General features: G+C 42.4%; 1 protein-coding gene across 2 annotated transcripts in view; it reads right to left on the bottom strand.

Annotated features, from left to right (window-relative positions):
- MAPK4 (mitogen-activated protein kinase 4) overlaps positions 1–27821 on the bottom strand; it is a 154252-nt gene that overhangs the window by 43168 nt on the left and 83263 nt on the right. The window contains exon 1 of one of the 2 annotated variants that reach the window (XM_067545404.1): positions 25150–25234. The exons of the other annotated variant lie outside the window; for it this stretch is intronic. Coding sequence (XP_067401505.1) covers positions 25150–25206 — 57 coding nt within the window. The 5' untranslated portion in view covers positions 25207–25234. Of the gene's footprint in view, positions 1–25149; positions 25235–27821 lie in introns of those variants that run through there. 2 annotated transcript variants of the gene reach the window in all.

Genomic DNA, 27821 nt, shown 5'->3' with positions numbered 1-27821 from the left:
GTGGGGTACCACAGGGATCAGTTCTGGGCCTGGTTTTATTCAGTATCTTCATCAATGATTTAGACAATGGCTTAGAGAGTACACTTATAAAGTTTGCAGATGTTACCAAGCTGGGAGGGGTTGCAAGTGCTTCAGAGGACAGGATTAAAATTCAAAATCATCTCGACAAACTGGAAAAATGGTCTGAGGTAAATAGGATGAAATTCAGTAAGGACAAATGCAAAGTACTCCACTTAGGAAGGAACAATCAGCTGCACACATACAAACTGGGAAATGACTGCCTAGAAAGGAGTACTGCAGAAAGGGACCTGGGGGTCGTAGTGGATCACAAGATAAATGAGAGTCAACGGTGCAATGCTGTTGCCAAAAAAAAAAAAAAAAAAAAAAAAAAAAAGCAAGCATCATTCTGGGATGTATTAGCAGGAGTGTTGTAAGTAAGACATGAGTAGTGTAAGGCTTGAGGCTGTTTTCAGCTAACAAGTTGTAGGTCAAAACTCATTTAAATGGCTAACAAGCATACCTGAGCCTCAAGGGCAATGGCTAATGTAAACATCCGATGGCTCAGGAAGCCAGGTGTCCTCTTAGTGATTCTAATTCCAATGAGAACAGCACATTTTCTTTTAGAAATTCTGTCTCGTCTTCCTCCTATTTGTAAGGACCCCCCTTCTTCCTCCACCCTACCCCCACCGGGAGTGTAGCCCTAGGATCCTTGATGTAAGTAAAGAGATTAAAGTGTCTTTGCATGTATGTAATGACCATTATCACTGTTGTACTCTCTGGATGGAACAATGTCTGTATTTGTAAGTGATTAGATAAAGAATTTAAACGTACTATGTCATTGATAAGAAAGCGTATATAATTGACCACTGTAACAACATGAAGTTGAAGCTGATTTATCAGACTTCCCAGTATCCTGAATAAACCTCTTCAGTATTGTCTGTGATACCTGATTCTTAGAGAAAGAATCCTTCGTGCTTTACAGTAGTAATTCTTCCGCTCCACTCTGCGCTGATTAGACCTCAACTGGAGTATTGTGTCCAGTTCTGGGCACCGCATTTCAGGTAAGATGTGGACAAATTGGAGGAAGTCCAGAGAAGAATAACAAAAATTATTAAAGGTCTAGAAAACATGACCTATGAGGGAAGATTGAAAAAATCAGGTTTGCTTAGTCTGGAGAAGAGAAGACTGAGGGAGGGAACATGACAACGCTTTTCAAGTACATAAAAGGTTGTTACAAGGAAGAGGGAGATAAATTGTTCTCATTAACCTCTGAGGATATGATAAGAAGCAATGGGCTTAAATTACAACAAGAGCAGTTTAGATTGGCCATTAGGAAATGCTTCCTAACTGTCAGGGTAGCTAAGCATTGGAATAAATTGCCTAGGGAGGTTGTGAAATTGCCGTCTTTGGATATTTTAAAGAGCAGGTTAGACAAACACCTGTCAGGGATGGTCTAGATAATATTTAGTCCTGCCATGAGCGCAAGGGACTGGACTAGATGGCCTCATAAGGTCCCTTTCAGTTCTACGATTCTGTATGTCCATCTGTAAAACGGGGATAATGATACTTGCCCTTCTTTGTGTGAAGGGCTGATATCTACAGCTGAAATGGGATATATGAAAGTGGAGTATTATTTATTATACAAAAGATATTAAATCACATTTTGTTACTGTCGAAACCATTGTTTAGTGGCCAGATATTGTGTTTACTTCTCTCACCAAAACCTCTCTTAACAAGCATATACGGAAAGAGAGCACAACCAGCATTTTTGCCATTGATTCAAGACTCTGCCTGCTTGTGACTCTAAAAAAGAAAGACTGAAGAATTGGATCTTTGAAGAGGAAAAGAGAAAAAATTTGACTTTCTAGCAAAAGTGCTCCTATCCTAAATGTCATGGTAAGGCAGGAATGACTAGACAGGAAGTTACATTAAACACTGACACTGATGAAGGAAGTTCCTTTATCAGTGATCACAGTGCAAGTACTCAAAGGTCTAGTTCCTAAAGGTGGTCAGAAAATGGGGTTTTTCTATGGAAAACTTTAGCAAAAAGTATATATATATATTTTTCATTTTAATTGAAATTTTCTATGGAAGACTTAGACTTTTCAACAAAATATTGAAAACTGAAATATTTTGACTAGAAAAACCCAAAATATTTTAATACAAAATATCAACATCATGTCTCTTGGGAATTGTAGTTTGTGTGTCTTACACTCCCATTCTCCTCTGTGGGCCAGACTCTGTAGCCGGACTACATCTTCTTGGTGAGGGAAGGGATGGATGATAGGAGTCCCTAGTTACGGTGCACCCTGGGAAATGTAGTCCTGGTAGGGAACCCAGCTTACAGAGGAGAGCGGGAGGCTAAGGCACCCGAACAACAATGCCCATGAGGCACCGTAGCCCCACTCCGAATCAAAATATTTCAGTTTTTGATATTTTGCTGAAAGCTTCCATTTTTGGGTGTTTTGTTTTTCATAAAAATGTCTAAATTTTCTGAAGCAAGCAGACAATTTTAGCAAAAAGTTTCATTTAGTCAAAACCCCAATTTTCCATCAAAAAAGTTTATCTGGAAAATTTTCAACCAACCCAACTAGTTCTCCCTTGATGTGTATGCATAGTCCCCATTACTGTCAATGGAAGCTATGCTTATTTAGCAAGAGAAATACTAGAGCTGCCTTTAAAAATTATGAGTATGAAAATTATGAGTTGTATTTCTCTTTAAATCCTCAACAGAAATGATTTCTAGGTAAAGAGTCACTTCTGCAATAGTTAAAGCCAGGAGAGAGACAGGTTCCTCAAAGTCCTTTATGTTTGAGCCAGTTTACATTAATGTAATGATGCATGATCATGAAATGAGTCAACTACTAAAAAGCCCAACACAGTATTGTCACTTATTATGGCAGCCCTGGATTAGATTGCCTGTGATCAATGGCACATTATGATTCATTTTTCAGCATAAAAACAGGGACAGCTAAATATAACAAATGATAAGAGAGAGTTATTTTTTCCTATCTTCCCATAAATGAAGATTGTTGCTCTGATTTCTAAGTGCATGAGTCAATACTTTAAACAACAGCATTTGCTATTAGAAGAATGCTGTAATTTCTTTCTCTCTAAAATGCAAAGTAATTGAGACTGATGAGCCGAGCATTTGTTACTGAATCAGATATAGAACACAAGCCCTGACGTGTCATCAGACCAGACTATTGGTTTTTCAGACACTGCTATTATTCTCTTCAATGGAGACATTCTCCTTTACTGAAAAATCAACAAATGCTTGTTGAGTAACATATGGAAATGGATAATTTAGGGCAATGTATTTTTATTTTCTCCAGATGCCCGGAAGTAATAAATATTATAAATAAACCAAGTGAACACAACAAAGAATCCAATCTTGATCTAGCTGATATTGATCCTTATATATATATATATATATATATATATATATATATATATATATATATATATATATATATATATATATATATATATATATATATATATATAATAATTCTGAAAAAACACAAAGGGGAAAATAAGAAAGCAGCCTCACATATACACCACCTGTGCTTCCATTGTGTATACCCATTGTTTCTTGCCTTCTGATTAGAATGTGAGCTCTTCCAGGCGGTATTATTTTTTTGTTAGGTCTTTGTACATAGGCTAGCACAATGAGGCCCTGGTCTTTACTGTAATACAAATAAGAAGCCAAGAACCCGAGCAAAGAATAAAAGATCTAAATCAGAGCTAAAAGAGCTCAGCTAAGCAATGACTAAGCTGGACACAACAGTTACAAAATATCTGTAGGTTGCTAACACAAAGGATAGAGAAGAATTATTGAGGGTGGTATCGGGGTAGAGCTAGGAGTAAAAGGATGGAATTAAGAAAAGAGATAACTTGGGCTGAACAGCAGTGGAAACTTGGTGACAGCAATATCTACTAATTTATGGTGCAGCCTTGCAGAGGAAGTGCTGGAAGATCCATCTCTTGGAACACTTAAATCTAGATTGAATAAAGGACCGGAGAAGGCACACTGAGGAAAAAGCTTGCACTAGCAGATCAAGGGACCAGATGAGTCTCCCTATGCGGGGTAATGATTCAGGTGAGACATTGCCTGATGAGAAACCACCCAACTTGATCTCCTACAAATTCTGGCCTCTTTGACATTTGAGACAGGAAGTTGTAAAGGTGCCTCTCCAGCTGTAACTGCCTCAGTCTGTTCCGTTACACTACTAGCAGGCTCCCCCATCCATGGGCTTCCGAGGACAGATTTATGTTACTCTGCAAAAGTCTCTTAGTAGTCAGGAAGCTGCCTGTTAACTGCTTGATCCAGAGGAAAAGCAGATAATGTTTTGCTAGCTGCCCCTTGGCATTGTTATCCAATCTTGCTCAATTAACTACTACTTCTTTATCCCAGTGAACAATATCCTAAGAACACCAGACTCCCTAGAACTCTCAAACCTACCAGATGGTTGGCCATTTCCCTCCGTTAACATAGATGTTCTAGCGTCTAGTAAGTGCTGCATGTAAAATGGCATCTAGGTTTGACATCACATCCAGTGCACTACCTGTATCTAATTTAGAGCCTGATCCTTTGCTCTTTTTCCCATGTACCATTTATGCACTAGAAAAGCTCCCTGTAAAAATTCAAAAACCCTGTAAAAAAATAAATAAAGGGTAAGCCATTATATTGACCTCCATCAAATCCTTCCTTAAAACGCATCTCTGCTGTGGGTCTACAATATACTCCATGATGAGGTAACTGGTGTGCTGTAAATGCTGCTTATTTTAATCACGTCACTCCTGTTTCCCAGTCTGCTTTACCCACCTGTTCCTGTTGCCTGTTGTCATATACTTACATTGTAATCAATTTGGGGCAAGGACTGTCTCTTACTTGGTGTTTCTACAGTCACTAGTGCCTCGCACAATGGGATTCTGATATCTGTTTTCAGAGAGTTTAATGCCAGAAGGGACCATTCGGTCATCTAGATGATCTGTCACAGGCCATTGTACTTAACCCACCACTTCCCTCGATAGTGGGTTCCAGTGGTTAATCACACTCACCGTTAAAAAAAATTGGGTTTTACGCCTAATCTGAGTATGTCGCAATGTCTATATAGTGGTGAACACAATGGAGACCCAACCCATGCCTGGGGGCTCTAGGCACTACCATAATGCAAAAAATGACCCTGAGAGGTACTGACCTCATTTCCCTTAGCCTTTCTACAGGAAACACATCCTGCCAACAAAGAGAATGGTAAGGGGTGACTTGATCATAATCTATAAGAACCTCCAGAGGGAACAGAAATTTGATAATAGAAGGTTCTTTAATGTAGCAGATAAAGTGATGACAAGATCCAGTGATGGGAAGTTGAAGCTAGATAAATTCTAACTAAAAATAAGTCACACGTTATTCACAGTGAGGGTAATTAACCATCAGGACAAATAAGCAAGGGTTGTGGTGGATTCTCCATCCCTGGCAGTTTTTAAATCAAAATTAGATGGTTATCTATAAGAATTCCTCTGGTTCAACCCACAGCTATTGGGCTTGAAGCAGGAATTAATTCAGGAAGCCCTATGGCCTGTCTTATGCAGGAGGGCAAACTAAATGACCCTTCCTGGCCTTCCAATCTATGAACAACCCACCTACAGGAATCTGATGGTTAAAGCCACTGGCTAGATTCTTAGACTGCATTAAAAGCCTCCTTCCCATGAAAGAAGCAAGCATCCATTCCCATACAGAACATCACCAACCAAAGAAGTATGCACGAACTGCCCTGTGTTCACAAACAGGGACACAGTTGGGTTGACAGGTGTAGCCGCAGCATTCCCATGGTAATTCAGTGTGACAGTTGCTACATGACACAGTCCATACCCTTGAAAAATGTGATGAACCTTCCCTCCCTGTATTTTTCCAGGACTACATTCAGCCCTACAGATGGAGAATGTTATCACAGCTTAACCTCTGTTCCCAAGGCAATATATTTGCTCAATTGTAGGAAGATTATAAAACAGTTTAAATAATCTGACTTTAGATAATTATGCCAGATTTTAGATGTACTGTGTCAGAGTTTAGATAGTTATAGCAAAACTGACAAGGTAGAAATGTTTTTAATCCTTTGTATTTTCAGTGCAGTTTTCTCTGTATTCTCATGGGCACACAGCCACAGTGCCCAGATCCCACAAACCCTTCTTAGTCCCATTTATTTTAATGCAAGGTGTGAGTTAGGACTACTAGGCTCAGTAAAGGGTTGCAAAACTGGAGCATGTTACTTGCTGCTAATGCTTGCCTCTTCATTGTAAATCTGCCTTTTTTCTGTTATCACCACCTAGCCTCCTCTCCCCAATAATAGACGTCACTTTAGACTCTTCACCAGCCTTGGAGGATGGATGTGCAGACAGCAGAAGGCACACAGTGAAGAGGTTCAGAAGATACTTTTTTAGGTGAGATACTAGCCCAAGAGGGAGCTATGAATGTAACAGTGCCTGGCCCAACAGTATCCCCTTGTCGAGCCCCCTGCATATGGATCTGTCCCTGTTTGTGATGGAAGAGGGGAAAGGAAGAAGGGTGTCAGCTCTCCCTAGTATCACTCCTTCTTTCCCAGACAGCTCTTGTTCAGTCCAGGATCTGCCCATGGGGGAATAGACAGGAAAGCCTGGGGGCGCAGTTAGGATGATGTCCATTATGTCCCCCACTCCTCAACCTTACGTGGGAATTTGCTCTGGAGTTAATACAGTCAGAGTCCCGGGAATCAGGAGGCATCCACAGGTGGTAGCGCAGGGGCATAGAGCTTTGTAACTATTGATCCTGGACTCCAGCAAATCCTGTTTTGGATGTTGAACAGCCCGTGTGTTTTTGTGGCCCCAAAATTCCACTCCCACCCCGGAAGAAGAATTCTACACAGCTATTTAATGTGCTCTTAATTCTATGGGAACTTGGCAAGAGCAATTTTCCTCCACTGGACCATCCCACAGCTTTGCCCCCCTCATGGGGAATCTCAACCCCTCTACCCTATTTTTATATAGTAATATCCTACAGCACTTTTGGAACCATGATCCTAGCCCTTTAGATGTCAGTGGCAAAGCTCCCTTTGGCTGCAGGGTGGTCAGAATTTCATGTTCATGAAATCACTCACCCATCACTGAAATGCCTCTGCCTACAGGGTACAAAGTGGCAGCCTTTGTTCAGAGAGAAGAGAGCCAACTATCATGCAACACACTAGCTAATCTCTCATGATGGACTATAAAACTGCTGTGGAGCTGTTAAACTGTATTATGAAATACATCTTTAGAAAGTGACTAGTCAAATATCTTTCTGGAAAGCAGATACTGCACTGAGATGTTCAGCCATGTAATCATTTTCAGCTACTTGTGCATCCATCTCAGAGTGGAGCTGCCCCTACCATTTGGTTTTCATGGGGCAAATCCTTACCCTAGGGTTCTCTGGAGTGCAAAGTCAGCCACAACTCCAAGGTCCAGCCAAAAGGCAAGTATTAATGTCTCTTTCTCCCCCAGCCCATGTCCCGGGGGCAGAGTCTGTGAGCAACCCTTGTTTTTGTTAAAAATGACAGCAGCCTTCAGCTACTCCAAGGCTTGGAATATTAGAAGTAGGTCCAGGAGCAGTGGATTGGGGGGCAGAGTTGAGGTGAGACTGTCAAAGATGCAAGACAAATGCAGTTCAGTATCAGCCCCACCCCATGAAATATAAATACATACACACACCCATGGCAGAGCAACAGCAAACTCTATATAAAGATTGCATATGTATTTCTGCAATAACCCCATGCTTTGGGTACATCATAACTTTCCAAAACTTTGACATTTTGCAGCTGAAATATACAATAGAGTATCAATTAGGAGACACAGTCAACATGAAATCAAGATAATTTAAAAATAAACTACTTAAAAGTAGTTCCAGGTGCCCCTTGCCAATTCTTTTGTAATTTTGCAATGTCATTTTCCTACTTTTTTTCCCCCATATGGGCCATTATTATGCCTAACGGCTCAGATCCTCAAAGGTATTTAGACACAAGCATCCCACTGATTTCAATGGAGTTACGCACTTAAATACCTTTGAGGATCTCAGTCAAGATCCATACAAACAACATGGGAAACGGATTAATTAGCTATGCAGGGAAACAGACTTGTGGTGGGGGCCCTCACATATGCAGCACCCCCTGGTAACCCAGTGCAGCATCACCATTATATCTGACTCAGTTTCCCCTAGTGAGCTTTCAGTAAGTCCCATGAAGCACATGTATATTGAGCAGTGCCCCTTCAGGGTCTGTCTAGTTTATTTAACCCAAAGGTAGAACATTATACAAATAAGCCTCCACATCAGCATCTCTAGCTAGAGGGGGAGAGGGCTGAGTGGTCAAACCAGACCAACCCTTCCTCAGGACAGCATGTAATTCCTCTGGTCTGGGACTTTGCTGCTGCTCCCTGGCCAAGTCCTTCCATAGGGCCAGGTTTTGCTCAAGTCAGCATTCACAGCTCCTCCCTTGCAGAGCTTATCCCACTTAGGAGCATTCTTCCTTGGTTCCTGGTAAGTCCCCTCACCAGACTCTCCTTTAGCAGCCCTTCACCTGGGAGCTGTCTTGTTCTGTGCTCCACAGACTGTTCCTCTGCCCAGGAGCCCCTGCTCTCTACCCTCCGGCTACGTGTGTGCAGTAGGACCTTTCTTTCATCCAGCTCAGGTGCCTCCCTGTCTAATTAACTTCCTCCCAGTGAGTTAATTAGTCCCAGGTGAACCTGAGAGGTCTCATTCCTCCTTGTGGAGCCTGCCAAAGGTAGGTTGAGCCGTGGATCAGTTCAGAAGGGTCAGTTACCCTCTCACATGACTACACACAAAACACTGTCCAACAGCAGCGGAAAAATTGAAATGGGGGGAAAAAAATCAGTTGTTTTTTCTAATCTTTCAGGTACAGTAATTTTAGGTGTGGCTTGTAAGAATGGAAGGTAAAACATTTCAGAGAGAAAAGTGGTTTTTTTAAGTTGACTGTATCCCTTTAATTCACACACTGACTGGGAGGCACATTGCAGATCATGCAATTTTGTGATGACGCAGGTGAACAGATACGCACGCGCGAATTCAAGGTTACTTAATTACCAATGTCCTTTGTTGCCTCTCCTCCAGCACTGCCCTGGCTGTGGTTTTGTTCTGATCACGCCATGGTATATTAGTTAATACAATGGAGTAATGGAAATATCTTACCAGTGGGACACCTCACTAAGCCACTTTGCTGAGAACTGGGGAGAAGTTTTGGTGAGAACTAACATCAGGTTTGTGTATTAGTAGAACGTGAATTATATACGAGAAGAGTGTGTTTTGGGGGAAGAGACCAGGTTCCCCCTATCCTCCTGCTGCAGATGCCCAGATTCTTTTCCTTTCATCTGGGATTTTCAAAGAAGTCAAAGGACATAAGCAGGCAAATCCTATTGAATTTTAATAAGAGTTGGGTGCCTAGCTCCCAGTCTGTCTTATCTCGGGGACTATCTTTCTGCCCCACCAACCCCACACACATGATACAATTCTGTGGTGACCTGGAATCCTACTTTTGCCGGCTCCAACTCAAGGAATATTTCCACCACACCAGTGAACAACACACTAACCCGCAGATCCCTACCTACCAACGCTACAAGACGAAGCATTCTGCATGGACTCCTCCTGATGGCCGAAACAACAGACTAGACTTTTACATAGAGTGTTTCCGCCGACGTGCACAAGCTGAGATTGTCGACAAACAACACCGCTTATCCTATAACCTCAGCCTTGCTGAACGCAACGCCACCCACAGCCTCAAAAACAACTCTGACATCGTAATCAAAGAGGCAGACAAAGGAGGCGCTGTTGTCATCATTAATAGATTGGATTATGAACAGGAGGCTGCCAAACAACTCTCAAACACCACATTCTACAAGCCACTACTGTCCAATCCCACTGAAGAATACCAAAAGAAACTAAAACATCTACTTAATAAACTCCCTAAAGAAACACAGGAACAAATCTACACAGACACACCCACTGAGCCCCGACCAGGGTTATTCTATCTACTACCCAAGATCCACAAACCTGGAAATCCTGGACGCCCTGTCATCTCAGGCATTGGCATTCTCACTGCAGGAATGTCAGGCTATATGGACTCTCTCCTATACCACCAGCACTCCTAGCTATCTTCGTGATACTACTGACTTCCTGAGAAAACTACAATCCATCAGTGATCTCCCAGAAAATACCATCCTAGCCACTATGGATGTAGAGGCTGTCTACACCAACATTCCACATAAAGATGGACTACAAGCCATCAAAAACACTTTCCCTGATGATCATGTCACACCTCACAGCTGAACTTTGTGACTTTGTCCTGACCCACAACTACTTCAGATTTGGAGGCAATCTATACCTTCAAGTCAGTGGCACATATGTGGGCACCCGCATGGCCGCACAGTATGCCAACATTTTTATGGCTGACCTAGAACAACGCTTCCTCAAAACTCGTCCTCTAACACCTCTTCTTTACCTACGCTACACTGATGACATTTTCATCATCTGGACCCATGGGAAAGAGTCCCTCGAAGATTTTCACTGGGATTTTAATAATTTCCATCCCACTATCAACCTCAGCCTGGACCAGTCCACATAAGAAATCCACTTCCTGGACACTACAATAAAAATAAAGGACGGTCACATTAATACCACCCTATACCGAAAACCAACTGACCGCAATACGTATCTTCATGCCTCCAGCTGGACACATTACACAATCCATTGTCTACAGCCAAGCCTTAAGATACAACCGGATTTGCTCCGATCCCTCAGACAGAGACAAACACCTACAAGATCTCTATGAAACATTCCTAAAACTACAATACCCACCAGGAGAAGTAAAGAAACAAATTGACAGAGCCAGACTGGTACCCAGAAGTCACCTACTACAGGACAGACCTAACAAAGAAAACAACAGAACCCCACTGGTCATCACCTACAGTCCCCAACTAAAATCTCTCCAACACATCATTAAAGATCTACAATCTATCCTAGCAGATGATCCATCTCTCGCTCAGGCAGTGGCTGGCAGACCCATCATAGCTTACAGACAGTCCCCCAACCTGAAGCAAATACTCACCAGCAACCATACACCCTACAAAAAGTCCAACCCAGGAACCTATCCCTGCAACAAACCCCGTTGTCAGCTCTGCCCGCACATCGACTCTAGTGACAACATCACTGGTCCTAACCACATCAATCACACCATAAGGGGCTCATTCACCTGCATATCCACTAATGTTATATATGCCATCATGTGCCAGCAATGCCCCTCTGCCATGTACATTGGCCAAACTGGACTATCACTATGCAAAAGGATAAATGGACACAAATCAGACATAAAAAATAATAACATCCATAAACCAGTGGGAGAACACTTTAATCTTCCAGGGCACACTGTCACTGACCTGAAAGTCGCCGTACTTCTCCAAAAAACCTCCAAAAACAGACTTAAAAGAGAAACTGCTGAGTTAGAAATGATCTGCAAACTTGACACATTCAAACTCGGTTTAAACAGAGTTTTGGAATGGCTCTCTCATTACAAGAGGTAATTGCTTTGCTCACCCATTCTCACCTCCTACTCAATGACTGTCATTAGCCCTCAAGTACCCGGCTTTTATCCACCTCCCCCACTGTTGTCTATGCACTTGTATATCTATGTTTCCTATTTACTGTATCATTCTACGTCTGCATCTGACAAAGTGAGCTGAGTCTCACGAAAGCTTATGCCTACAAAAATTAAATTTGTTAGTCTTTAAAGTGCCACAGAACTCTCGTTGTTTTAGCTCCCTTAGATTCATTTGAAAATCACAGCCTGCAATTCTACTAATTGGTTTACACTGCTTAAAATGTTTTCAGGGGTATTTTTTCAAGGGAAAGAGGATAGAAATGTAATCTTTTAAAAAGGTGAGATTCTCCTTTACTTTTCTAGCTCTCACAAATCAGGCAGCCCTGCAAGCACAAGATCCAAAGTCACCTCTGCTTCATTGGACTTACTCCAGAGTTATATTAGTGTATCTGACATTGGACCCTGGCCTTCTGAGTAGTACATAAAGAGCAAAGGACGGGTATAAGGTGCCTATAAAATGGAAATGTACCAATCTCATATGATAGCTTATAGCTCCTGTAGTCAGTGGAACTTCTGTCACTGACTTCAATAGGAGCTGGAATGGTTCCTGGTTCTAAGAACTGCAAAGGGAGGAGGAGAGAATCTGAAATAAAAACAAATAAAAGCTTTTGGAATAATGCTGATACAACAGCAGATTGATTCTGCTGCAGTTTTTTTTTTTAATGCATTTTTAAAAAAGAGTGGGTGACAAATTGAATTTGTCTGGTATATGGCCGAAGACTGTTCCTGGCTCAGAGCAAAGCACAATAAAAATGTCATGTTGCATGACTCTTAAAAAACGTGACATGGATCCTCTCTCTTGGGATTACGGAATCAGTTTATTTGATTATCCCAGCCTATTATAAGCTTCATCAAAGGAAGGAAGGGGACAAAATAGAAAATAACGAAAGTCTGTGCTCCTGAGAGCACCATGCTCCAGAGGACCAGGAGCAGACAAGGGCCAGCTCATCCATCAGTTGCAAACATACAATCAAGACTTGGCATTGTCTGAATGTAGGGCAGATGCAGTACTTGAAGACAGTACCAACGGGACTCCCAGAATACCAAATGTTAGCTATTTAGTAGATATTTGTTCTGCAGTGATTGTTCAGCAGCTCACACCAAAGCTAAGTTACCCCAGAAGACAACACAGGCATATAAAATAATTAGAAGTATACAAGAAGGGGATGGAAAAATGCATGTTCTTTCCAGTGATCTCCCCCCTCCTAATAATGCCATCTGTCTCACAGTTACATAAACAGAGGGCACTGGGTTCTACCACTGTAGCTGGGAGAGGTCCCATTTTTTTCTATTTTAAAGATTTCCTCATGATTAACCAACTGAGATTTTTTTTTGATTGAGCTGCAAGCAATTATATTAGACCCATTAGCAAGTGCACAACAAATGAGAGGTTTTAACTTGCAAGATTTAAATATATTTTGGAAACAAGTTACCAAGAGGTGTCTCTTAACAAGGGTAATTACATTCACACTAAATGCAAATTCATGCAAATGAAAGTCATAATTAAACTTGCAAGTATTAGGAATAAGGAACTTGCGAAAGAGGCTGAAATTGCAGCACCGTCATATCATTTACAGGGACTTGGGTAAGAGTACTGAACAGATTAACTCTATTAATGCAACCAAAACTTGGCGAAGAGTTATGGGTTCCGATTCTTGCCTACACATGTGTTACAATCAGAAGAAATTCTACTGAAGTGATCAGAGCTACATGGTTGGAAGTGAGACCAGAATCAGGCCTTCTGAGTATTACCACCCAATTAAGTGGTGGGACAGCTAGTGTGTTACATGCTATTCCTATTCGGTAAACCAGTCCCAAATGCTTGAAGTCCACTGTAGTTCAAATCCCACTTGGGATGCCATTTTTTAACAGCTCCATGGTGAATACACACTGGCACCAGTCATCAGCAGAGATAGAACCCTTCTGAATTATGCCTTCCACACGCACACCAGAGCAAACATGCACTTGAATTCCGAATGAATTTATTTTACTTTAGCCATTCTAATGGGCTTCCTTACCATGCAGAATGTGCTAGAGATGGCTAGCACAAACCATCTGAAATCACATCACACATAAAAAACAACGCCATGCAACTTGTGATTTATCCTTTTCAAATGATATATAGCAACAGGAATTTTGGTGCAGAGATTTTATTGGAACTAAATGACCAATAGAGGTAACAGTCTGAGACTGCCCAAGGGTCTGCAATTAAACCACATGTTCACAAGCACCGAAAGAGCAATTTTCCAGTTAGGCTAAAGAGGCTGCTGCAAATGGTCAGCTAATTAGCATGAACTAATACCATGTCTGAAAGTGCCTTCCTCCCTGTCCCCCAAACTATGGAAAAGTCCAGATATCTCAGCTGGTCCATACAACCAAGACCCGCCAGATCCAAACACCCGCAAAGTTGAGCCAATATCCAGATTCACGTGTTTTAACTCAGGTCCATGGATCCACTAACTGGACAGCTAGTGATATCTTTGACATTCAAAAGAGATTTATTTGTATAAACCTACTGATTCCACACAATATCTAACAGCCATGTGAGACCCTCAAGATGTGATCATTCTAGCAGGGTGTGTAGTATTTTTAACCTGATACCCTGTTGTCAGGAGGAGAACATGAGGAGTTTCTACAGAACCAAACAGAACTAGATTTTCCTCTCCCCAGGTTGCTCATGCAGTGTCAATGAAACTCAGTTGAATGAATCACTTACTCTTCATAAACATAAACATCATGTTAATTAGCTAATGGTAAAAACTCCCTGCAATGTCTTTATAGTTTAAGTCTAGGATTCTAGTGTGTCTAGAGCTACCTTGGGTTATACAGTGCGGGAAGATGATCATTCCTGCATTGTTCAATGAAGCTTTCCTCTTTAAAGGGCAGTACTGATGATGATAAGCAGTGGTCAACATAACCCACTCTCTCCCTGACAAGAAAAGGAAGTGAGACAAGGCAGAAGGAAGCCTGGAAACTTGGGGAATCATTGACACTTAGGCAAAGTGCCTATAAAATGCTACTATTGGTCTGAGCACAATTTACAGGTGTCAATGACTACCCAGAATGCAAGGAACTAGAGTCTTTAGACCAGGAGAGAGACAATAATAGAGAGAGACTTTCCATTTACTTAGTAGGCCCTGGTGCGAAATAGCTACAGTACTGGTATGCTTTTAAGTATTGCTTTCCTTTGGCTTATACCCTGAAACTACATTTCTTGCTTCAGTCAATTGGAACCTGGTGAAACAGAAATTCAGCTCAGAGGAGTTCTCCACAAATGCTTTAGGCCCCCATCCTGCATGCCTCACAAAGAAAAAAGTAAGGAGAGCAAGATCAGGCCCTGCGCTGTCATCGAGCTCATCAACTGTGGAGGAGAAACAGAAATACAAGGGACTAAACACAAGTTTTGGCAGGTAAAAGTGATAGCACCAAATCATAGAAGCTGCTGAAGAAAATGAACTATGGGACCAACTAGCCCTTGCCCGGCCAGGACAGAATTGTTCACTATGGGAGAGATTTTCAAAGGCACAAAGGGTGGTTATTAGCCAGCTCTCACTGACATTCCTCACTGAAAGTCAGTGGGATCTGCGCACCCGATTGGCCTTTGCAAATCTCCTCCTCTAGGGCTACCTGTCCACTCTATATCCCAGCTGATGGGGTTCTCCTTGCCAGACATCCATGCAGCCTGACAGATCTCTCAGCGTAAGGTTTTTTCCCCTTGATATTCAGGCGACGTTTTCTCATTATTAATTTCATGCAGTTAAACCCCATTGTACTACCTCAGATATGACCTCTGCAACTTCAGCGCTTACATACCTCAAATATTCAGAGACTATTGTGTCCCCTATTACAGATGGCACTTACCTACGCTATACAGTTTCTTCTTTTAAAGTTTTCCTCCTCAGTCAATTGCATCTGCTCCCAATCATTTTTGTTGCTCTTCTCTGAAATGAATTGCTGAGCCTGAATTGCATTTCCCTGAATACAGCTTGCCTATATCTTTCTAGTGCACAGAACTGAATGCAGATTTCAGGTATGGTCTTCTTTTTTAAGACATTCATTTTTCATGTAAAGTCTACCCATTTTCTGTTCGTTATTTGGTATCTCAATTTAAAAAATATATATATTTTGCTTTTTTAAAAGTAATTCCATTTAACTCCTACTGTCTTGCTACCTGACCAAGAGGGTTAATTTTGAGGAATAACAAACTTGATATTGCCACTTTTAGTCCTGCAAATTGGTATTTCTAAAGGAAAAGCCATACCAGGACATTCTATAAGCTTCAGTGGAGATGTCAAAACAAAGACAATTTCAGCCGTAGCAAATGACAGGGAAAGAACCTTCACACACCAACTCATGGGCTTAAAAATCTAAAGTTTTAATCCAACCCATCATAAAATATTAAAGGAAAGAAAAGGAAAGAAAAGAAAAGAAAAAAGAAAAAAAAAAAGAAAAGAATGGCTTTTGCAGCAACTTGTCAGCTTCTGAGTTTTTAGTTTCTTCTCATTCGGTTACTCTTTTTGGATCTTTGCCTGAAACTCACCTCTGGAGGCATGTCCACTTTCCACTGCCTTCAAGTCATTGGGCTTGACTTGTAGAGGTTTTGAGTCAGCGCCTACTGACTTCATTTGGAATCGTACGAGTTCAGGGCCAAGTCTTCAGTTCTTATACTTGGGGCCAGAGATCCCCCAGTGCTTGGTACCCAACAGCCCCCATGGGGACACTGATGACCTGACTTTGGAAAGAATTAAGGCCCCAATGGGATGAGCTCTTTTGGAAGACCGAGCCATTTATTTTGGTACCCTTTGGGAGCTGAGCTCTGGTTAAAATCTGGCCCTGATTGTGGAAGCTGAACTCTTTTGAAAATTTGACCCTTGGGTTCTTTCCTAACTCTGCTCTGTGGTTTTTAGTCAAAGATGGCCTAAATTGTAAAATTCAAATCTGGACTTTGAACCCGAGGACAATGGGACCGTGGGGTTGAGATCTGAAGTTTGTTTCAGCTCATTATAGGAAAAGTGCCCAGTCTCTGAAAGCCAGATCTGGGTTCAGATTTCAGACTCTCCCCTTCCCCTCAGTTTGGGGGTGTTTGGAGGCTGAATTTTGATTGGACCCATCTGTAGCATTTAGGGGTGATCTGAAGGTAAGAGAGACTGCTTGATAAATGCTGATTAGGAGGCAGCTCCAAATACAAAGGCAGCCCGCAAGAAAGCACAGAACCAGGAATGAACCAAGGGAACAAAGAGAAATGTTAAAGACACTTGAGCAGAGTGCTGAGTGCAGGAGGGATGCAGGAAGCAATGAGATCAGAGACGTAGGAGTGGTACTATGGAGTGCTCTGAAGATGAGAAGCTTGAACTAAATGGGAATACAGAAGGGGAGCTGGTGATTTAAGACAGGGAAAAAGTTGTCTTGGCTGTGTTTTGGATAGATGGAAAGGGCTTGGAGTAGGTTTCAGTAGGGAAGTTATGTCAAGGTGGGAAGTTTCCAAAGCATGGGCAGGGATGAGAAAGAGGACAGGATGAATTTGATGTTTTAGTGGGAGAAGCAGCAGGATTTAGTGACTGCTGGGATGAGAGACAGAAGGAGCCCAGATGACCATACTCAAGGTAGTATCATTAGTCAGAACACTGGGAAGGAGAGGTGATGAACTCAGAGTTAATTATTCACCATCACTAAATTTTTGCAAAAGCATTTGCAAATATCTGAACACCCCAGGGGGAAATTTAGTAACTTGTTCAGAGATAGGCCTGTGATTTAAGACTCCAGATCTGAACAGCCTCAGAATTTGGAAACCCGGATATGAATCTGAATTCTGAAGCCTGAGCTCATCTCTGATGTTAACTGAAACCTCAAATTACCTGATCCAGTGAGTACCTTTGAAAAGGTTCAGAAGGACTCTTAGCAATAAGCACTGTAGAAATGCTTAGAGAGAGACAGAGATGAGTTTGTCATTGTTCAGTCTCAACGATGAACGTGGCCAGCTTTTTCCTCTAGCATCTTCCAGTAGTGAAGAGTGCTCCCTTTCCACAAATAATTATCCTAATTAAATGGCGGCTTGCTGTAATTCATATAAACAAGATACACTGCCAGGAAAAGACTATTATTAAGCCTGATTTTTTAAAAACTATATTTACAGCATCAGTCAAAATATGTTGTAGCTATTATCTGCCATTTGGTTATGCAGCTGGAGGATTACAGGGAAGTGGGGGTGGGGGGAAGGATTGACTGGAGACACATTTGGTCAGAACAGCTGCAATCTTTTAGGGTAAGTGATTGATATACAAACTGCAAGTTCTCAGATCCCAGACCTCAGTCTAAGCACACTCCAGCAATGATAGCTCACCAAAAAACAAGCACTAAAGGGTGACATTTTCTTGTCATGGACTCTTGCAAGTGAAATATTCTGTAAGGGAAACAATTCTGTACTAACCTCTAAGGGGTTGGACCTGACAGATCTTTTATAGCCGTTCACTACCTACACGTATAGCAGAAGGAAGGTGGATTGCATTTATTATTTATTCTGTGTTACAGTAGAGCCTAATGGATCCAACCAACATGAGGGCTCCATTATACTGGGCACATAGTACGAGACAGTCTTTGCCCCCAAAGAGCTTACAGTCTAAATGGACAAGACCAACAAAGGATGGGAAGTGAAACAGGGGCACAAAGTCTCAGGGCCACCCAGAAGGTCAGAGGCAAAACTGGGACAAGAATCCAGATTTCCTCCAGCCCAGTTTAGGGGGCCTATTCACTGGACCACGGTCCATCTTCATGCCAGATGGTGCTGGGCCTACCACTTGCATCCTGGTCCTTGTAGCAATTCAGAGTAAGCAAGGACTGACTGCTCAGTGAACATGGCTACTTCATTCAGTATTTTCACAGGAAGTGACCCCTAGAAATGGGACAGAGCATGAATGAAACAGCGGCTGTGAATGTTGTTGATGACAACACCAACTGGCCTCAGATTAGACATAGCAACAGTGTGAAACACCCATTAGTGCTACATATCTGCTTGTAGGAGGTATGGAGGTAGGGTCCAGATGGGAATTCCAGCATGTGGAAAATGTTATATAGAGTAAGTGGCAGAGTCATATAGCTATGACTAGTTTTAAGCTTATGATCCTATCCTCTGGTTGGCAAATACAGCTCTCCCCCATATTGTGCAAAGAACTAATATATTCCTGATTATGTCTGTGCTGGAAAGTCATAACATAACAGTTAATCTATAGCACACAGGCCTCTGTTCTTCTGTCTGACTCTGTCCTAGATTCAGAGATTATAAAGACAGAAGGGAATACTGTGATGATCTTGTCTGACCTCCTGTATCACACAGGCCATAGGACTTCCCTGAATTAACTCCTGTTTGCACATGAACATCTCTGTTAGAAACACAGACAATCTTGATTTTAAAATAGTGATGGAGACTCCCCTTATTATAGCCCCATATTGCTTGAAATACCTCTGGCTCCTTTATTTTTCCCTTGACATGTTCAATTCAGGCTTTGCCCTACCATGGGAATCATAACTCTTTGAATTTTATGTGCTTTGTTTTCCTGTTGCAGAACAGGGTGTTTTTATTCAACACTGCAATCTCTTGACACCAGGAGGGAATCAGAAGGTGTTAACATAATGGCATTTTGTAAAGGTGAATCCCATGAAGAAGCGCTGACCCCTGCATCAGGCTTGACATCTTTCTTTCCACTATTTCCGATTATGATTAATCCAATGGACAACTGCTTGGGAATAACAGTAATTCAACTACAGAAGTGGTTAGACAACTCCTGTCATTGTCTTGTACTCTCTGGCAAGAAGATGATATTCTTTAGGTCAGTTACTTTATGTATTCACATAGCATCGTGTAATTTGGAATACATTTCTTTAGAAGTTACCCTTCTTTAGGAAAGACTTTTCCTTTGTACATGTCTGCCCAAGAAGCCTATTTCAAAGGTAGGAGCCACTGGTTGGACTAGGAAGTAATAATGTGCAAAGACTGTACCAAGGGATTTGTAGTCTGCATTCTTGGCTTCTATTCCCTCTTCTGCCAATAATGGGCTGCCTGAGGAGGGGGCTGTACAGCCATGTACAGACTGGCCAGCTGGGGAAGGAAATAGAAGAGTCCCAACTACAAGTCACTGCACATCCCTTTTTCAGGGCTTGTTTTAGTTCCAAAACCAAGACTCAAAACCACAGCAAATCAACTCAAACCACTGCGTAAATAACCACTCACGGTCTTTCCAGGTACAGCCAGGAGAGAAGAAGGTATACCCTTTCCCTATAATAGCTGCCTTACTTCATTCATTTCCCCTTTTACTTTTATAACCCCACCCAGGTCAGCCTTGTGATAGGATGCTACACAAGATTCCCATACATGCCAGGGCACACCTACACCTTGCCACAGGGATAAAATCGACAGTTGCCAAGAAAGCCACCAATGCTCATGCTCAGAAGGATCCAGTTAAAGGCAAACAACATCTTACTTTATCGACCTACTGTACAAGTAATTAATAATTGTACCAGAAACCAGTTGGGGATATTCTGGTGTCAGTTTCAGCAGACGTGATATTTTGCTCTCAGTTTGATCACAGGAATCTGTGATCATATGGAGAACTGCATGTCTTGGCAGATCAGATAATGGAAGGATAAATATGGAAGGAAACAGCAGGACCTAGCAGCAGGATAGCTAGAGTGAGTAGCATGTGTTGTAGGGTTTGCAATATCCCAGCAGCACAGCTAAAGAAGTTTTGCAGCATGGTAGCATCTATTCCTGATGGAGAATGTTCATTAAACTTCAGCCATGCTTCACTAATGCCGCAAAGCTACAGACTGGCATTAAGCATCCCTAGTTCCCACTGAAATCAGTTAGTATCAGGCCTTTATACTACAGCAAGTTCTTAACTCGCTTGTGTTTCCATGACTCTGGGGGAAGCCTTAACTCTTCACACAAAATAAGACGGGCACTAGGAAAGGAGGAATTTGATTGGTTTCTGGACATTCTAAGCCCTGCAGCAATTGGGCAGTATCACCAAGACTCGGAACCTTGAGACCCTTAAATGTCATAACTTGCACAAGTGTGTTTAGATGCCATCCTCGCTGTCAACGTAGAGTCTCTCAAAGCTGAATGGACCCGAGCAGTAACTCCTGAGCTCAGGTTACCTAGTGGCACATGTAGAATGGATTCAGGTCCCCCACCCTCCAGCTGAAGCATGGCTTGTCAAGGTGTCTATCCCTATCTCAGGTTCTGTGTATAGTTTCCTCCTTGGGGATCATTCCTTGATCTCTCCACAGAACCAAATTCTTATCATTTCTCCATCTCCTTGTGGGTCAGGAGCTGGAGTCCTCTATGGCAATATATCAGTTTCCACGAGGGGAAGGCAGTGGACTTGCCTTTCTGGCTACCAAGTCTGGCTGCCATGTGGTTGCACTTAAGTTGTCATGTTAGCCTGCTGGGGCACATCACAGCCCCATGAACCATGATCCCTGGCAGTTTGCCCACTTGTGCCCTGTTCCCTGACACACAAGACACCTCCAATCTCTGCGATCTCTATTTAGTGGGCCACTTCTAGAAGGTGGTGTGCGCTCATCTGTTCCCTCCCTCACCTGGCTCTCTAAGAATACGTTCCTCAGGTGTCTGCCTTCATACCTTCGCCTCTTGTGGAGTGGAATCACCCACTTTTTCCTACTCTTAGACCTGGCCCTGGGCTACAGTGCCCTGTGAATCAGCCATACTTGCCCCGTGATCCAACTAGGTTCAGCACCCATGGTTCTTCCCTTCAGGAGACTGAGACCAGTGGGGATACAGAGTGGCCAGACAGCCTTCTTAAACCAAAGCAGTGTTTAATCTTATCAGCAGAAATAAAGTATAACATAAAAGAAAAAGGATTTTAAAACAACAAAAAGTCTATATGCAAGCCTACCTTATTTGAAGACCTACCACCTTACGACCGTGGCTTATGAAAGCTTAGCTTCTTGTGACATCCCTGGTCCGTGTGTGTCACTCTGTATAGCTTCACCACCATAACGGTCCCCGACTTCTGGACAGAGTGTGTCTTTATAGTTTCTTTGATCTGTTGGTTCCCAGCATTAGCAAAGCAAGCTTTGTAACATGGCTGGAGCCCAGATATAGGATCTTCATAGTCAATAGCACTGGCATTGTCTCTTCACCATCCTGACGTGTTACCAGAAGGTAGCTTATCTCAAGCTATTGTTTCACATGCTGCTGTTTTGCCCAACAAGTTGCTATTAAACTAAATTAACATATTCATTCAGCAAACATCCCCATGAGCAAGTCAACCTACAGGATCCATAACTTCCTGCAGAACAGTCACCTGTCCAGCACACCATCCTTGTTGCCAACGTAGCAGTAGAGAAGAGAGAAGACTTTACTAAGGGAAAGGGATTCTTTACTAAGGCTCTTGGACACAGACAGGACCTTGTAGTTCTCTCTGGCTCATTCATTGCCAGTCTAACTAAACACAGCCTATGCTGCTACTGTGACCACTGAACTGGCCTGGATTCAGAAGTCTTGCAAGGGACAACTGACTGCAGCTGGGTGCGAAGCTATTTTCTCGTCCCGTGAAAATTTTTGAGATTTAAATTTTTTTTCCCCTGTGCTGCATCAGGACAAAAACAGAAACCTTTTCCATGAAAACCCAGAAAGATCCCAGAATAATGTGGTGATTAGGGAACTCACTGGGGATGTGGGACATGTGAGTTTGAGCCTCTGCTCTAAATCAGGGATGTGAACGTGGCTCTCCTACATCCCAGCTGAATACCCGACCCACTCCTCACCTCTCTCGCTCTAGTTTTGTCCAGAAATTCCATCCTGGACTTGAGAGTCCTTCCCAGTAAAAGGTTCATCAACACCCACAAAAATATTCAGTTTTGACAAACCGATATTTTCCAACAAAAAGAAGTTTCAATCAAAAATTACCAGTCAGCTCTACTGCTGATGATGCTGCAAGAGCACAGGAAATCTCGCAAGTGGTCCTCACAGATGAATACAATACAGCTCCTTCTCTCCTACAGCTTCCCATAGAAAGTTCAGTGAGAGAGGCTGCCAGAAAACAGCAGTGCCTTGAAAGATAGGTGATCATTAGCATAGATAAAAGATGGTATCATGAGAGTGGAGAGTAGCATATAGGATTACTACCCAGTGGGACAGCTTCACTGCCAAGACACTGCCGTGCTGAATTAAGTAGGTTTGCAGCAAAAATACAGCATGTGCTGTTTTAATAACTGAGGATGGAATTGACTTCAGTACCTTAAATAGATTACTGTGCGGGATGCTGTAGCTGACTGTGAATATATTGTTGCACAGAGGAGACTACAGTACATAACTCAGTAATTGCGTTAGAGAAAGTTCCATTTTTGGAGCTAGGTCACCCGTCCCAGGATAAATGCAGGGTCTATGAGAGTAGGAAAGGGAAACTGATTGAGCTTCCCAGATTGTTCCATCAGCGGGGACTGGCTTTGTTCCCCCACGCCCAAAGAAACAAACAAGTCCAGGCACTAGAACTCAATTCTCTGGGATCAGCTGACGGACACAGCCTTCTGCACAGATGCTGTTCACTCTGCATAGACTCTGGGGCTCCCCTCTCTGCACTCCCCTATCGCTCCATTCAGACTGCCCCCAAGGAGGCCTGGTGCCACTGGCATTGCCTCACCAAACAATCATCAAGGGGAACCAAATTCTTGTCAGAAAGACCAAAATTATTAATCAGAGTAAAATACTGACACAGGAGCCCAATTTTACTTTTTAAAACTCTTAAACTCCAAGATTTTCCAGTGGTCTAACCCTGAACTCTTGGAAGGTTGGTTGTTCTTTAAATAGCGACATTCAGAGACCCCAAAATACCTGTTTGTCCCCACAATAATGCCCCCACAATAACTGTAGCACCAGCCCTGCTCACAAGGACTATCCATCTGCCACCATTTTGGGACCTTCCATCCTATACATTCAGGGAAGATTCAAACCACAGAAGGCTTCCCCAGAAAACTTGTAATTGGGCTCACCTCTAGGAAGGAAGGTATGTGAAGGAAGGAAGGTGTACGCATTCTACCAGCTCTTCAGTCCTGTCCCCAGAACAGCCCCTTCCAGTATACAGATCTAACACATCAAAGCAAACTGTCCAGGGATAGGGCAGATGGTGCTACAGAAGCAGCTGTGAGCATCATTTTCTGCTCATGTATGGTGAGAACCATGTGGAGATCCTAACGGGAAGACGTGGCTTTCAAACCCTACCCACCACTCACACACACCCTTGCTTACTGCTTCTAAGGCATTGTCTGTACAGGAACATTTTCATGGTCTAAGCTAAGCTTAAGGAAGATAAGGCCATTGTGGAGAAACTAAATTAATTCTTTGCATCGGTCTTCATGGCTAAGAATGTGAGGGAGATTCTCAAACCCGAGCCATTCTTTTTAGGTGACAAATCTGAGGAACTGTCCCAGATTGAGGGGTCATTAAAGGAGGTTTTGGAACCAACTAACAAATTCAACAGTAATAAATCACCAGGACCAGATGGTATCCACCCGAGAGTTCTGAAGGAACTCAAATGTGAAATTGCAGAACTATTAACTGTGGTATGTAACTTATCATTTAAATCAGTTTCTGTACCAGATGATTCGAGGATAGCTAAAGTGACGCCAATTTTTTTAAAAGGCTCTAGAGACAATTCTCGCAATTACAGGCCGGTAAGCCTAACTTCAGTACCAGGCAAATTGGTTGAAACTATAGTAAACAACAGAATTAAAAGACACAAGATGAATACAATTTGCTGGAGAAGAGTCGGTTTTTGTAAAGGGAAATCATGCCTCACCAATCTACTAGAATTCTTTCTGGGGGTCAACAAACATGTGGACAAGGGTGAACCAGTGGATATAGTGTACTTAGATTTTCAGAAAGCCTTTGACATGATCCCTGACCAAAGGCTCTTAAGCAAAGTAAGCAGTCATGTGATAAGAGGGAAGGTCTCTCCTGGATCAGTAACTGGTTAAAAGATAGGAAGCAATGAGCAGGTCAATTCTCAGAATGGAGAGAGGTAACTAGTGGTCCCTCAGGGGTCTGTACTGGGACCGGTACTATTCAACATATTCATAAATGATCTGGAAAAAGGGGTAAACAATGAAGTGGCAAAATTTGCAGATACAAAACAACTCAAAATAGTTAAATCCATAGCAGACTGTGAAGAATTACAAAGGGATCTCACAAAATTGGGTGACTGGGCAACAAAATGGCGGATGAAATTCAATGTTGATAAATGCAAAGTAAGGCAGATTGGAAAACATAATCTGAACCATACATATAAAATGATAGGGTCTAAATTAGCGGTTACCACTCAAGAAAGAGATCTTGGAGTCATTGTGGATAGTTCTCTGAAAACATCCACCCAATGTGCACTGGCAGTCAAAAAAGCTAACAGAAGGTTGGGAATCATTAGGAAAGGGATAGATAATAAGACCAAAAATATCATATTACCTCTTTATAAATCCACGATATGCCCACATCTTGAATACTGAGTGAAGATCTGGTCATTCCTTCTCAAAAAAGATGTATTGGAATTGGAAAAGGTACAGAAAAGGGAAACAAAAATTATTAGGGGTTTGGAACAGCTTCCATATGAGAAGAGATTAATAAGACTGGGACTTTTCAGCTTGGAAAAGAGATGACTAAAGGGGGATGTGATTGAGGTATATAAAATCCTGACTGGTGTGGAGAAAGTAAATAAGGAAGTGTTATTTATCCCTTCTCATAACACAAGAACTAGGAGTCACCAAATGAAATTAACAGGTAGCAGGTTTAAAACAAACAAAAGGAAGTATTTCATCACACAACGCACAGTCAACCTGAGGAACTCCTTGCCGGAGGATGTTGCGAAGGCCAAAACTATAATGGGGTTCAAGAAAGAACTAGATTAGATCATGCTCTGAAGTGTCCCTAACCTCTGTTTGCCAGAAGGTGGGAATAGGCAACAGGGAATAGATCACTTGATGATTACCTGTTCTGTTCATTCCCTCTGAAGCATCTGGCATTGGCAACTGTCAGAAGACAAGATATTGGGCTGGATGGACCATTGGTCTGACCCATTATGGCTGTTCTTATGTTCTAAGCTTGGAATTTAAACAGATATAGTTATACCAGTTTAACTACTGTGTGGACACTCTGGTAGGAGAGCATCCCTATATGGGGTTAAACCGGTATAACGAGTGTAAGACTAGTAAAGCTTCCCATATAAGCAGGGCCTAAAATATCCAAGTCAACTTCTGAGCTCTTTCCTCATCCCTGAACCTGTCTCCCTTGTATACAATGTGTTCACACCTCACACCCTGAACTGTGTCTTTGATATGGTGGAGTAAGGCACTTACTCAATGGGAGTAAAGGTGGCAGACTCTGGCCCTCCAATTTAAACAGTCCTAACTTAGACAATACCCCCAATGATGTAAATATGAGGTTGCTCTGAGTAAGGGCTTCTGGATGTTGCCCCGGCTGGCCATGGCTTAGTACTTGTTCTTTGTCCTCTTAAGTAATATTTAATGGACATGCAGTTCTATGACCATGAGTGGTTAACTCTACTTCCCAGGATGGAACGAAGAGGCATTTGATCTTCGACCTTTCAGCCTTGATCACAGCACAGACCACGCAGGTTTGAACTAGGTTCTCCTGGTTTCATTCAACCTTAATCGTGTTACAGTGGGACAAATCGTTTGAGTATGTACAGCACAGTACGATAGAAATCAGGGCAACGAGGATAGGTTCCATTAATAGCAGCCGGTCCCCTCCTACCTCGCTAACCTATAGATTTTAATGCCAGATGTGTGCAGTTCACCTTTGTGCTGTTATCTGAGTCTCGCCGTATGGAATGTACAGTATTTGCATTATAATGCACTATGCAAGGTGCCAAGGAGTGGGAGGCCGGATATGTTCATTATTTGGTCCTTGACCTCCGTGAAAGAACATAAATTGCATTTCAAAAGTTTGCTCCAGGTTATGCAAGAATGAATAAGCGTAATCCAGATAGAGGTGGTGGGTTAAAATGAATGGTTTTCAAACAGGTTGCGCATGTTCGGTGAGCTCCATTCTAACCTTTGTTGCTTTCTCCCTTCTTAGGCACAGCATCAGGCAGCACTCCCCGCTTTCGGCACATTCTGAAGTTTCTTCCCCTCTCGGTTTGACCCGAAATAGAGCAGGCACTTGTTTTTCCACCATATGATTCTAATAGAGATTGAAACAACTCTGGCTTTTTGAAAGAGGAATCCAAGGAAATATAAGATCCGAATGCCTCTTCCCCCTCCCCCCTTCCCACCCACCCGCAACAACTTGAAGATATTTAAAATCCAAATCTTGATCCACAGCCAGATTTAGTGCCTTGAACCAATTTTCACCTTTTTTCCCATTAGTTCCCTTTTGCACCAGCAGCTCTGATCAAATAGGCATACTTTAACATGCCTTAGCGGGGGTGGGGGGGTGAGATGATGGCTTGAGGTCCCTTCCAACCCTACATTTCTATACTACCACCCTTTCAGCTCAACTCTGTGTAAAATATTACTTGATAAACTCTTACTGTAGAGCCAACAGGAGAGCAAGATGGGGTGAAAATCCTGGCCCCATTTAAGTCAATAGCAAATCTCCCAGTGATATCAGGATAACCCTGTATAAACAGCAGCCTTTATATTTTTTGCAATATTTTTTAATTTCTCAATGACAGAAGGCTGGGTTTTTTGACAAGTATCTGCAAAGCCAGAGGTCATGCTCTGCTACCTTACAATGGCCTGATTCTGCTAGCCTTGCATACAGTGATGGCAAACTTTCCGGATAGCCCTGCTGATTTCCGTGGGATGACTCTCAGAGTGAAGTGTTACTCAGTGGATTCAATCAGGAGCCACAGTTCTGACCTAGGCCTGCTCATGGGACAGCACAGTTACCCCATGCCCCTTTCTTGACTAGATTACTTACTTACTGAATTGCAAGGTACCCATCCAGCCCAATGGGAATGAAAATGGCAGAACCTGGCCCTGGGAAGAGAGACATAAGAAGCCATTACTGTGTAACCTGTGTAGATTAGACAGGATATGTTGCCTTCATGGAGAGGGGGAGCCAGTATGGATGAGGAAATGGAGGATTAGACAAGGACTCAGGAAATCTGGGTTCTG

This window comes from Emydura macquarii, unplaced genomic scaffold (genome assembly GCF_026122565.2).
Source record: "Emydura macquarii macquarii isolate MOO-44397 ecotype Brisbane River unplaced genomic scaffold, CSIRO-AGI_Emac_v2 contig_1045, whole genome shotgun sequence".
NCBI lineage: Eukaryota > Metazoa > Chordata > Testudines > Chelidae > Emydura > Emydura macquarii.
The sequence above is the reverse complement of the archived record's forward strand: the minus strand, read 5'-3'. Positions and strand labels throughout refer to the sequence as shown.